The sequence below is a fragment of the Actinia tenebrosa genome, unplaced genomic scaffold (genome assembly GCF_029948245.1).
Source record: "Actinia tenebrosa isolate PJP-AT-01 unplaced genomic scaffold, QUT_ActTen_1.0 PGA_scaffold5__44_contigs__length_20552954, whole genome shotgun sequence".
NCBI lineage: Eukaryota > Metazoa > Cnidaria > Anthozoa > Actiniaria > Actiniidae > Actinia > Actinia tenebrosa.
Genome location: NW_028292582.1, coordinates 5172874 through 5185642, shown reverse-complemented (window position 1 = coordinate 5185642; position 12769 = coordinate 5172874). Strand labels below are relative to the sequence as shown.

General features: G+C 38.5%; 2 protein-coding genes across 2 annotated transcripts; one reads left to right on the top strand and one right to left on the bottom strand.

Moving 5' to 3' along the window:
• The first annotated feature begins 2184 nt into the window (after positions 1–2184).
• Positions 2185–6283, top strand: LOC116291590 (cytochrome P450 1A2). Its single transcript, XM_031698765.2, has 3 exons — positions 2185–2849; positions 3317–3652; positions 4346–6283. The coding sequence occupies exons 1-3, from the start codon at positions 2406–2408 to the stop codon at positions 5273–5275; spliced, it is 1710 nt and encodes a 569-aa protein (XP_031554625.1). The 5' UTR covers positions 2185–2405; the 3' UTR covers positions 5276–6283.
• On the bottom strand, positions 5590–12699 carry LOC116291591 (uncharacterized). Its single transcript, XM_031698766.2, has 7 exons — positions 12527–12699; positions 10840–10996; positions 10302–10492; positions 9828–9907; positions 8789–8987; positions 7876–8102; positions 5590–7551 (listed from the first exon to the last, which is right to left on the bottom strand). The coding sequence occupies exons 1-7, from the start codon at positions 12598–12600 to the stop codon at positions 7097–7099; spliced, it is 1383 nt and encodes a 460-aa protein (XP_031554626.2). The 5' UTR covers positions 12601–12699; the 3' UTR covers positions 5590–7096.
• Positions 12700–12769: the final 70 nt, after the last annotated feature.

The window sequence follows — 12769 nt, the reverse complement described above, 5'->3', positions numbered from 1 at the left end:
AAGAATTTTGCGTGAGGTTGGACTTGGACCCAGACTTCCTAGGATTAACATTGACTTTCGCGAAAGTTTTGCAAACAATTTCAGAAATCCGCCAAAAGCCCCAAAGATCCTTTAAAACAAAGAAAAACACTTTATATTTTCATTTCTAGCTTTTACACAAGAGCGATCATACCTTCAAAACATTTATACTGCTATTGCAAGAATCACTCCAACATTCAGTAGCTGTTATTATGGAAGATAACATATCTAGCACCGCCCGAATTTGAAATCTTTGCCTTGACCTTAGGTTTTGCTAATCAAACTATACTAATATTAGAAAACACCTTTAAATTCAAAACTTTATTCGATAAAATTTAACCCTTCTCGACCCGACATTTTTAGATAAACAGTGGAATTCAATTTCTTATCGATAACTTTTAACCGTTCACAAAGTCTAATGAAAACTTTTAGTAAATACTTTCATGCCAAATAAAAAATGTGAGTGAGACAAGACAAGGCAAGATATATTATATATGTGTCCGAATTAATTATTAAGAATGAAGTGTTCACTTAAGACAAGGGAGTAAAATTTTGGACAACTTTAATTATTTCAGATTTAAGTTCACTCGATCGTAGTTTAGCTAATATGGCCGAGCTATCTTCTTTTTAAAGCATTTCTTTAACAAACTTATTATTTTTCAAAGTTATGATTATGTTGGAAAACGAATTAAAATTACCACTCTTCGTACAGTGGCCCAGAACTGCCCGTATCAGTTGTTACGTCAAAGTCGTGCGGTCAACTTGCCGAAGGCTTAATATTTTTTCTCAGTTCAAAAACATCGCTGTTTTGCTCAAGCCATATATATAGTTTAAAATAACGTCACAATAATTACCTCAGTATTATAGTTACCTCTTATAATACGAAAAAAATTATTCGTTATAAAACGAATTAAAATTACCACTCTTCGTACAGTGGCCCAGAACTGCCCGTATCAGTTGTTACGTCAAAGTCGTGCGGTCAACTTGCCGAAGGCTTAATATTTTTTCTCAGTTCAAAAACATCGCTGTTTTGCTCAAGCCATATATATAATTTAAAATAACGTCACAATAATTACCTCAGTATTATAATTACCTCTTATAATATAACTAGCTTCTAGAGGGAATCAAAAGATAGTTTATTGGGTCGTTAAAATATTTTCCTTCTTGAGGTTATTTTTAAATCCAAAGTAGGAAGTCGAACATGACCTTCACGCATCAAAAAATTCTGAGCGAATCACTAACGTCATGAAAAGTATAAATATTTAATAACTACAATACCTAAACTTTACGAAACTTTTACTTGTGGAAAGGTTAATTCATGATGAGTGAAAAAAATGGGTGTTTCAGGAAGTTAGTTTAAAACAACATATTTGTGCCAACGTTCAGATTTTTTCTTTGAACGTCATAGTACGGTTGGTTGTCTCGTGTCATTTTGCCACTTAATTATTTTTCATCTTAATTCTGTTTATTTAAGTTACATTGGTGTGTTAGTGTGTCGCATTCATATCCTTTGGTACGGTGGCTTTGATACCCGGATAGTGGAAGGGGATCGATTTTGTAAACTTTATGTTTTAGATTAAGGTTTTGGTAAACAACTTTGCATGCAAAATAAAGAATGTGCGCAGTAGAATTTTCCAGATTTCAGTCTTGCATGAAAAAGTTGTAGCTTGAGATTTTCAGTCTTTCTCGAGATTTTATTATTTTTATGAATAGAAAGACCTGCCGACATTTGGCATTTTAATTTATAAAAATAGTTTCTTTCTAGTAATATCAAGTTAAACGGAAGAGAGATCTTGACCTCCCTAACTCTGTTATTTTGATTTTTACTGACCCTAATGTAAAAGAGAGCTGAAAACATCTCACGAAGCGGCAAGACCTTGGACTTGCAGACAGCAACCGTATATCTAACCAAAAAAGCAAACAAAACACACTGCACTACCTTGGCCTTGACATAAGCTCGTAAACAATAAACAAGAGATCTTTATGTCAAATGAGTTCAATCTTCCGTCAAAAGTCAAACAAAAGTTTTTGTCAACCAAGGTCTTCAAAATCTTTAGTAAACTTTATTTCAAACGCGACTTCACTGAAGCCAAACAGCATTGCATGTAATCTTATTGACTTTGAAGATTTCATGCATTTAACTAATGTTACACAATGTGGATGTCTGGATCACTTAGTTTTAAATGCGATTTAATTGGCATTGAGAGAAATCGCTAATGACCTTGACTGTTTCTGACCTTGGTCGAAATCAGATAATCACTTTTTACCTGATACGCAAGACTGACAATTGACTTCAAGTAACGAATGTGAAGGGCTGTTGTCAGTATTTAAAAGGTCTGGACCACCCCAGTTATCACTTCATACGACTAACCGCTACAGACGCACCAATGTTGCTCTCTACAAACCTTGCAGACGCGATGGAAGGAACAGATTCCAAGAGTGCCGTCTATGACTTCATCTCTGGGAACACAACTTTATTAAATTGCGTGCTTCTACTTCTGACCGTTCTAGTGTTGTATCTTTTATACGAGATAAACAAGTCTCCGAGTCGTGCACCTCCCACCATATGGGGCTTGCCATTAATCGGTAACCTTCTTCAACTTGGTCCAGCTCCTCATTTGGGACTCACCAAGATTGGCAAAAACCTTGGAGAAGTTTTTTCTCTTCGGCTTGGTTCTTGGGACGTTTTGGTCATCAACAGTCTCAACGCAGCCAAGGACGCATTTGTCGAAAATTCAGCACACTTTTCTAGCCGTCCACCATTCGATTCCCTGCGTTTAGGTGGCGCTCATTTGTACTCTGTTTCTTTTGGAGACTACAATCCACTACAGGTAAGAACTTATCTAGTATTTTCCTTGGTGAAAAGCTCTATGATATCTGCTTCAACGCATATAAACTGGAAAGAGTTTTGGTTAACAATGACTGAGTTGTATTCTATATGTCATCGCGAAAAATAGGCGTAAAAGGTTGTTGCATGAAGTCTTTTTATCTTGCAACGATAAAACGAATGGCCTCTTAGAGAAACAGAATGTTATTAGCGCAAACCAATCTTAGACAAAAGATAGAAAATGCAGTAAGACTTTGTGACACAAACGAGGAAAACCATTCTTTGGAACAATTGTTAGCGCACAAGTTTTGCAAACATTAGCCAAGTCAAGCATTTTAGAAGTCATAACTTTAGTTCCGTATCACGATGTTTGGGGTTGCAAGCTTTTTGCAGTGTCATTGTCATTAGTTAACTTTTCCTTGCTCTAAATTCGAAGCAAAACAAACAATTATTTTTCCTCTGTCTCTACAGATTCAGAGAAAGAAAGCATTATTAAAGGTTTTCCACCAAGCAATCTTGACAAATCCCGACCACTTGAATCACATTCTCTTGCTAGAGACAGCCCGCATGAAAAAACGACTCCAAGAAACACAAGCCTCTCTCTTTGATCCAAGAGAAACCTTGAAACTGGTTGTGAGTCGCTTGGTGTTTCGCCTTACTTTTGGTGGTCCTGTTGGCGAGGAGGAAGAGAATGGCTTGACGAACCTTTTCGAGCAAGCTCGAAAATTCCAAAAGGAAGCCAATATTGGAATTCTGGCAGACTTTATGCCGTGGCTTAGGTTTGCGCTCAAAGGACCAGTTTCTAAGGTATGTCATACCACTACTTTTCATCACCAGAAATTCTTTGCTTAAGGACCTCGGTTTTATTTTAAAACTACACAAGTCATTATTTAAGCATTAAAAAGTGGAAAATATCAAGAGGAAAGTCTAATAAATTTAATTGTACCACTGGCTTAACACTCTAAATGTTAAGTAAATTGCAGCTCGAGTCATTGTGGTACTTGAGAATATGTACAGTACAGCTAGCTAGTCATTATTAGCACCTTCTTCTCCGCTCAAAAACAAAAAACATTTTCTTAAACAAAGCCAGGGAATGCGAGTAACTTTATTTTAAATTTTCTCTTAATTTAGTAAAGGCTCAGTACATGTATTCATTATTCAATCAAGATTCAGAATAAGTTGTCAAGAACTAGTCAGATCAAACTTGCAATCTGGTTGTAGTTTTTTGTGCTCGTAAAATAGCTTCCTGGAAGAGAAGCTCCTTCAATTCTATATTATATTTAGCAGCCAAGTTACTGCAACAAACTTAAACTTGTAGACCTCTCAGAGTTTTTTGATACAATTGAAGAAATTGATGTAAGAAAAGATTTTAGCCACATCTTGTTTTAGAAGTACAAAACCATACTAAAAACATCTGCAAAACTTTTTATCGATTGTATTTGATTTGTATATCAAACTGAAATTTATAAACTAAGCCCATTTTGGTATTTCTTTTTTTAGATGGTAAACACAGTGGCAGTTCTAGTGGGTTTCGTACGAAAGTCCTACAGACAACGGAAAGAAAATTACAAGTCTGAAGATGCAGAATTTTGCGTAGCACGAGCCATAACAGCATACGTTGCTTCGGAGAGGCGACAGTTAGCGAAGAAAACTAAAGGAAAGTCTTCCAGATTAACAACTTTGGGAGAAGAAACTGCAAGACAAGGCGGCAAAGTTGATGCTAGTTTAGGAAAAGAGGAAGAACGGCCTGAAGATTTAGAGCGAAGAGAAGAAGAAGAAGAAGAAGATGAAGATGATGCCATTGAAAATCAAGTGGTGACCATGTTGTCTCCTGATGTAATCGGCGCTGGAACTGAGAACATAGCATCTACTTTCTCCTGGGCTTTGGCCTTCATATCAAGCTACGAGGAACTTCAAAGAGACCTTCACGACGAGATAGACACAGTCATTGGCAAGAATCGTGAGCCCAGAATCCAAGACAAGCAGCGAATGCCTCTGATGCAAGCAACAATCTTGGAAACTTTGCGACTGTCCTCAGCCGTCCCAATGGGTCTTCCACACTACTGTATCGAGGACAGTGTTGTCAAGGGTTACACCGTAGCCAAGGGAACCATCGTTTTGACAAACATCTGGGGTATCAACCACGATGACCGTCACTTCAGTCATCCTTATTGTTTTGAGCCATACAGGTTTTTGGATGCCAGTGGAAACCTCAGAGGAGATCGGTGCAGTTTAGCCATGACGTTCAATATTGGGCCACGCAGTTGTGCAGGGAATGCAGTTACTAAGACTGTGCTGTTTTTCTTGATTGCAAGCGTTTTACAGAAGTTTGAGGTTCGTTCTACTGAAGATCTCACCACTTTGGAGGCAATGCCAGGACCAGTGCGCTCTCCAGAAGCATTTCAATTACGGTTCTGTCCTCGTGAATAGTGCAGCATTGCTATGATCAACAACTTGAGACACGAATAAAACAAATAGATGAAACTTGGCTGAATGGAAATGGATGGAAAAATATGTGAATTAAAACAAAACAAAACAAAACAAACAAAAAGAAAACGAATGGAGGAAGATGAATGGAAAAGGGATGTAATCAGTGAGTAGAAAATAAAAGGACAGATTCTCATGCAAACTTCAAATGAAGTTTGGAAGAAGAGCACTTATAATATGAACTTCTGATGAGGAAACATCAGTAAGCCAAACTTTTCTGCGCATTTGAACGAACGCATTAATGAAAAAAAGCTGAATTTAATGTACTATGCTTTTTAATAACGTTTATTGGTAGAGATGACTTTCTTTTAAAAATGCTTTTTACAAGACATGACAGTGTAATGCTCAGTTATTTTTTAAAGTGACTTCAATTGATTACAAGTCTATTAGTTAGAAGACAAGAAATATTTTATTCCAGTAATTGGTCCAATTGACCATGGTGTTCTTGACTATAAGTTTTTATGAAAACCTTGTACAGCATCGCACAACTAAGCAATTTCTTTAAGAAAATGCACCAAATTGCATTTTGGCGTCAATATTTTACACCAGATATTTTTTAGTTTTCTTGAGAAACGAGAATAATACATTGATGTCACGTGAATATTTCCGCTAATTACATCACGTGGCAAGTCCAAAATGGCGTAAACATGACACGTGACTTTTTAAAAGGCAATTTCCTGGGACCTGAGAACGAGGTTGTCGATCAGCCAATTACAAAGACAACAAGGGACAACAAGTGATATTTTTATGACGTCATTATGCAAAGCTTATATTGGGAAAGTATACATAACATTAGAAGCATCAACCAACGTTTGTGTCACAAACACTCACATTCTATTTCTATATAAATAATATAAATATCACCATTGTAATGTTTTACATTACATCTTCTACTTCTGTTGGCTATACTACACACCTATTATTCCACAAATAAATATTTATAATCATGAAGTTATTTGAAATGTTTTCGCACAGGGGCTTCAAATGAGGCAGATATATATGAGAACAAAGCGCACGAAAAGTCTCACTTTACAATTACTATTTTGCGCTCTCCGATATATTTTAAAGACATTCTAATGCGTTGGGCTTCCTGTGGTCCTTGACATCTTATCACACGCTTCAATCTCCCGCCAATTCACTCATTATGTGTGCACACTTTGTCGATTCGTGCAAACGCCGTTATTATATAAAATCGTAACGAAAGGATACTATTAGTAATTTCAAAAGTATTCAGTAACGCAAGTCTAACGGTCACGCATTGTCAAAGACGTTTTCATGGTAAATCACCAAGAGATTGGGAAAATTATTTACAAAAACAATGGTGAACCATTAACTGTTATGGCAAATCGGACCGTTTACCTGTTGTATAGCTCGCTATCAATAGGTCTCTTGTGAAATTCATACCAGCTGAATGGCAAATTTTCTAGGGAAGTGTACATGGATGTTTGCGCGGATGATTGATCAATACCAAACAATAGAATACTCTTTTGTTGATAGCACATGACGGGCAGTGTTTGCCTAGGCTGATATTGATAGCATGCAATAAATTCTTTACTTTTTTTCCTGCTAAGCGCTCTATTTAAAGTCTAATTGAAACCTCTGTTTCCTTTTATTGTTTAGATCCTATTCTTGTTCCTAAGGCCTGCAACTTTTTTTTGCGTTCCGCTTACAGAGAGTGTTTTTTTTTCTAAACGGTGACTAGGATCAATGCAAGCTCTAGGAACAAAAATGCGGCATTTATTTGTATACATATGAGTGCGCATGTCATATATGAAACATCCTTTTCAACACCATAACCCCTGTTGCTATGCCATTCTCTCCACGAAGCATCTTACTATACTTACTGGCCGCCTTGTATGTATCTTCTTGACAGACTGTTTTCATTGCGTTAGTAAAGGCAGTGACAGTCAACGACCTTGGATGTCCTACCGACTCGCCTACGCCCATCCACGCTACCTTATCGCCCCAATATGACTGGTCAAACATGAAGGGACAGATAATTTGAGGGACCGAGGCGCGGATAGCGGAGGCAACGGTACCGCTTCCTCCATGGTGGACAACTGCTAGGCAGTGAGGGAAGAGTCTGGTGTGTGATACGGGTTGCGTGATGCAGTAGATGTTGCAGTTCATTACATTCTTATAGAGCATTTCCCATGCTTTGAGCAGCGCTGAGTTCGGCTCCACGTGTAGCAAGGCTTTGACGTCACACTCAAGAAGACCTTCAAGAAAAAAAGGCATTAGATATATATATATCTCATTTGTTCACACATTCATCCATTTATTCCTTCTTTCTTTCTTCCTTCCTTCCTTCCTTCCTTCCTTCAATCCTTCCTTCCTTCCTTCCTTCCTTCTTCCTTCCTTCCCTCTCTCCCTACTTCCATCCTTCCTTCCTTCCTTCCTTCCTCCTTCCCTCCTTCCTTCCTTCCTCCTTCCCTCCTTCCCTCCTTCCTTCCTTCAATCCTTCCTTCCTTCCTTCCTTCTTTCCTTCCCTCCATCCCTCTTTCTTTTATTCAACAAGTAACATAATACACTGTATATCTAACCTTCATTGATTATCCCAATGAGTTCCACACTATCCAGACTGGAGAAAAACCCCAGCTCTTCCATTGAACCAAATCCAATGTACAATGGACGTTCTTGTTGCTTGGCGAGGTTTGAGAGGAATTCTGGCAAAGGAATGCTTGGGGATTGGAAGGCAGGGCACAAGACTGTAACACCATCCAAGCTGGGGTATGGGTCATCAGTGAACCAGTATCCACATACAGTCACACTGACGAGGAAAGGTTTGATCTTTTATGTCTATTGCTTTGAGTATGTCATTGTTGGTTTGCCTCTTCCACTTGCATGTGAGCAATAAAATACACTGTCCACTCCCACCCCCACCCCAACGAGATGTTTTACAAAGACTCCTTTGGAGGTACTTGGTACAGTAATACACTGACTCCTCCTCTCTCTGGGGAGATGATTGCACAGCTATACATTGGCTACCCCTCTCCCAGGGGAGGTACTTTGTACAGTAATGCACTGACTCCCCCTGTCCCCATGTGAAGGTATTTTGCACAACTATACATTGGATCTCCCTCTCCCAGGGGAGGTACTTTGTACAGTAATACCCTGACTCCCCCTGTCCCCATGTGATGGTATTTTGCACAACTATACATTGGATCTCCCTCTCCCAGGGGAGGTACTTTGTAAGTAATACCCTGACTCTCCCTCCTCTCTCTGGGGAGATATTTTGCACAACTATACATTGGTTCCCCCTCTCCCAGGGGAGATATTTTGCACAGCTATACATTGGCTCCCCCTCCTCCTTGGGAAGGTATTTTGCATAGTGATGCACTTGATCTCCCTGCTCCTAAAGCTTACTTTGCATAGCAATACACAGTGGGCCTTCCCCTCTCCAATAGAAGGAACTTTACTTTTAGCTCTTTTAGCTTTTAAAATAATATGGCTTACCTTTCAGGCCAGTAATCTGGCTTGGTAAGTACTGTAGGACTGATGCCATAGAGAAGTGGTGTTGGTGGAGGTAAGGCATCTTCTGGGGTGATGTCGGCAAATGGACAGACAGGCAGACCAAGAGATTCACAGAACTCTCCAAAATCATCTAAAAACAACCTCCACATCCAGTGGTCAATGTCTCCATATGACACACAACCTTTTATCAAGAACAAATGAATTCAGTTCTGTGACATATACTCTTAGGGACAATCTTTAAGATGTTTCAAGCAAGATGGGGGTGTGACAGATGCACGAGGGACTGCTCACCCTGCTTAATGATCTCCCTGCTTAATGATCTCTTTATGATGTCCCCCAAGAAGGCTAGGATAGATGCATAAGTGACCATCCTTATGTCCCACTGGGGCTAGGATAGATGTATAAGTGACCATCCTTATGTCCCACTGGGGCTAGGATAGATGCATAAGTGAAAATCCTTATGTCCCAGGGGGCCTGGGACAGATGTATAAGTGACCATCCTTATGTCCCAAGGGGCCTGGGACAGATGCATAAGTGACCATCCTTATGTCCCACTGGGGCTAGGATAGATGCATAAGTGACCATCCTTATGTCCCAAGGGGGCTAGAATAGATGTATAAGTGACCATCCTTATGTCCCAGGGGGGCTGGGATAGATGCATAAGTTACCATCCTTATGTCCCAAGGGGGCTGGGATAGATGCATAAGTTACCATCCTTATGTCCCAAGGGGGCTGGGATAGATGCATAAGAGCCAATCCTCATTTTGATGTCCAAAGCAAGGGGCTAAAGGGACCATCCTTATCATATCCCAAGGGGGCTGGGATACTTGCATAAGAGCGGATCCTCATTATGTTGTCCCAAGCAAGGGGCTAAAGGGACCACCCTTATGATGTCCCAGGAAGGGCTGGGATAGATGCATTAGAGGCTATCCTTATGATCTCCCAAGCAAGGGCGCTATTTAGATAGATGCACACAGAAGTAAAGAAAACTAAACGACTGAGAAAAAGTATCTGTCCATACCTGGTGGTGCTTTACTGAGTCTCTCATGGAGGTCTGGATAAGCCCCAAGGAACTTATTCTCGAATGTTACTGGAGGGGTTCTGTATAAAAAATATTATAAAGGCTGGTTTAGACGGTATGATTTTTCACCTACAACTATCGTATACAACACGCTCGCGCCATCCTACAACTCGAGTCGTACGTGTAAATTAAGCGTATGACTTGCCTACGACAGACGCGAGCGTGTTGTATGCGATAGTTGTAGGCAAAAATTGTAATGTCTAAACCAGCCTTAAGTAAAATGAATAAATTTTTAGGCTGGTTTTTACATGGCACTCTTGTCCAGTTGGCCATGCCCTCAATTAGATTTAAATATCTAGTTGTAAAGTTAATAAATAAATAATAATAAATAAATAAATAAGCTGTCCCCCATGCAAGTTGAACACACCAACCCCTATTTTTATGTCTATTTTATATGTATCATGTTAATGTTACCTGGTGACAGCAAATGGTGAGACGGCGACACAGGGCACCTTGAGGTATTGTGCAATAAACCACCCTTCACAGGCAAATAAATTAAAGACCACAGCATTAGCTCCTTTACAAGCCCTTAGACTTCCATGCATCTCCATGACTCTCTCTTGTCGATCGTCACTTGTGAATCCCTTACCATTGCTGACTTGCATCTAAATCAAATGTTAGTGTGAATTAAGATTCTTCTACTAAGAAACTTTGAGGTAAGTACGAGTGGAGTGTGCTGATAATGCATCATCACCTCTAGCATTTCTCTCATCTCATCATTGTTATAAACCCACCTTCTAAAATGGCTAAGTAATGAAGCAAAGTAGGATTACCAATTGCTAATTATACAATAGATTGTCTGATTTATCAGCATTTTTGAGTTTCTCATTGTTTTGTCAAATATTGTACAATGAAATAAGTGTCATGCTAAGTGTAAGATAACCACGATACTCAATATAGGATACTATGTATTCAAACTGAATGTTTTATAATTAATTATATAAGTTCTCACCTCAACCTTGTGTGGAGAATGCAAAGCTGCAGTCTTAGTCTCAGAAGGGTCATCTAACGACATGAACTCAATTCCATGCTTATCCAAAACATTTTCAAACTTCTTCTTGTGATAGTGGTGTGTGGCCAGGACACACACATCACTAGGAATTTTCTGCCTGGAAATAAAATGGGAAATGGGAAATGGGAGGATTAATTTATTATGTGGTTGATAAGTTGGTTATGTGTGTGTGTGTGTGTGTGTGTGTGTGTGTGTGTGTGTGTGGTTAAAGGATAGTGTGATTTTCTAATATAATAATAATAGTAATAACAGAAGCTATAGGATGCTTGCAAGATGCAAGATGGTGTCATTTAACTACGACTACCAAAATGCTTTGCAAATTTTCTTTGTAATTCAAATTTGAATTAGCTAATGAGAATAGTAAGATTGGTGCTAATTAACTGAACAAGAGAAAGTTAGTGTGCATGGGGTTCTGATAGTTGTTTACCACTCTTTTCATTGCAACGCTCGGATCGAGACAACAGTTGTGAAAGGGAAATGGCAATACACTTCCATCAATCAAATAAATTGGTCGGTACCTTTATGTTCTCTGATTGGTTGCAGTGTATTGCCCTATTTCCCTTTTTCGACTGTTGTCTTGATCAGCGCGTAGCTGTGTAAAAGGGTGGTAATGAATCCATAATGCAAGTGACCTATATCCTGCATGCAACACATTGAACTAACATGAATTAAGATGGTCTGCGGCACAGTTCAAGATATCTAATGTTCTGAACCCCATGCATTTCTTATACATTTGCATGAATATACATATGAATGGTCTTTGATTAGCTGCTAAGTACATCCCCACATGCATTCGGATTGATCTGTGAGCTTGGTGTTATATGTGTACAAGCATTGGACGAATTTATCAAAAATAATGAAAAGCCATTTAAATGCTACGCCACATCAGACATCAGTCAATATCGCACATTTCCCATGCACTCATGCGAAAACACTCTAGTGAATATGTTACCAGTAAACAGATAAAGTATATGGGAGTAAAAATAATTCAAATAATATGGAATATAGAATAATATTTTCATTCTTCTAGTAATTGCATTGAAATATGATAATTTTGCAATTAAAATATATATTAAAAACGAATAAACCATAGGTCTGGATCTTCAATTCTGCCGTAGTTTAGTAACAGCATGAAGTTTTGTAATTATTCGAGTTATACGTAAATTAACTCTAGCAGATACAACTATTAATAATATAAAGTCGTCTTGAAATTCGATACAAAAATCTCTGATTGCAATTTAACGGGTATGTAAACTTTAGTACATTCGATCCATATAATCAAGACGATCTTATTTTCTAATCATAATGTTTTTGTTTGAGTGTAAAAGTCACACGTCGTTTGTGTAATTGTTCTTGAATTCACACATTATTTGAAGCACTTTTTTATAATGAAAGTTTTGGAATCTATCGATTGTAATGATAAACATAATCTCCAGTTTTCAAATAGGATTTTTTTAACAGGTGTTTAGATTGACTTCTAGGGTACAATTTTAGCAGTTTTTTCAAAAGGAATGTCAACTTTTTAAGCCAAAAATGGCGAATATTTTAACACTGATGTTTTGTTTTCTCGAACCATCTTGAATATTTGCAGTCAAAAGTGCAATTGGAAAAAAAATGTTTTACTCACTTGTAGCCAAGCAGGAGAGCTAAAACTGGTCCAACGTCTCCTCTACTCCCTTTGCAAAGAAAAACGACCCTCATTTTGCGGGAAAATACGACGAACCCAAGGGTTTTTTTAGTACAAACAGAAGAGACGCAGCATCCATGCAGAACGATCAAAGCGGGATTCACTCGATGTGGAAAACGGGGGGAGGGGTCGGGTGAAGTCAAACCGACTGTGGGACTCGTACTTGGGCTAAAAAAATACAAA

Excerpts from the sequence above, each read along its gene's own strand:
- LOC116291590 (XM_031698765.2), top strand. The coding sequence starts at position 2,406 with ATGTTGCTCTCTACAAACCTTGCAGACGCGATGGAAGGAACAGATTCC. Across the intron at positions 2,850-3,316 it reads GAGACTACAATCCACTACAG|ATTCAGAGAAAGAAAGCATT; the intron begins GTAAGAACTTAT and ends CTGTCTCTACAG. Across the intron at positions 3,653-4,345 it reads TCAAAGGACCAGTTTCTAAG|ATGGTAAACACAGTGGCAGT; the intron begins GTATGTCATACC and ends TTCTTTTTTTAG.
- LOC116291591 (XM_031698766.2), bottom strand. The coding sequence starts at position 12,600 with ATGAGGGTCGTTTTTCTTTGCAAAGGGAGTAGAGGAGACGTTGGACCA. Across the intron at positions 9,908-10,301 it reads TCACCATTTGCTGTCACCAG|AACCCCTCCAGTAACATTCG; the intron begins GTAACATTAACA and ends TTTTTTATACAG. Across the intron at positions 8,988-9,827 it reads ACTCAGTAAAGCACCACCAG|GTTGTGTGTCATATGGAGAC; the intron begins GTATGGACAGAT and ends TCTTGATAAAAG.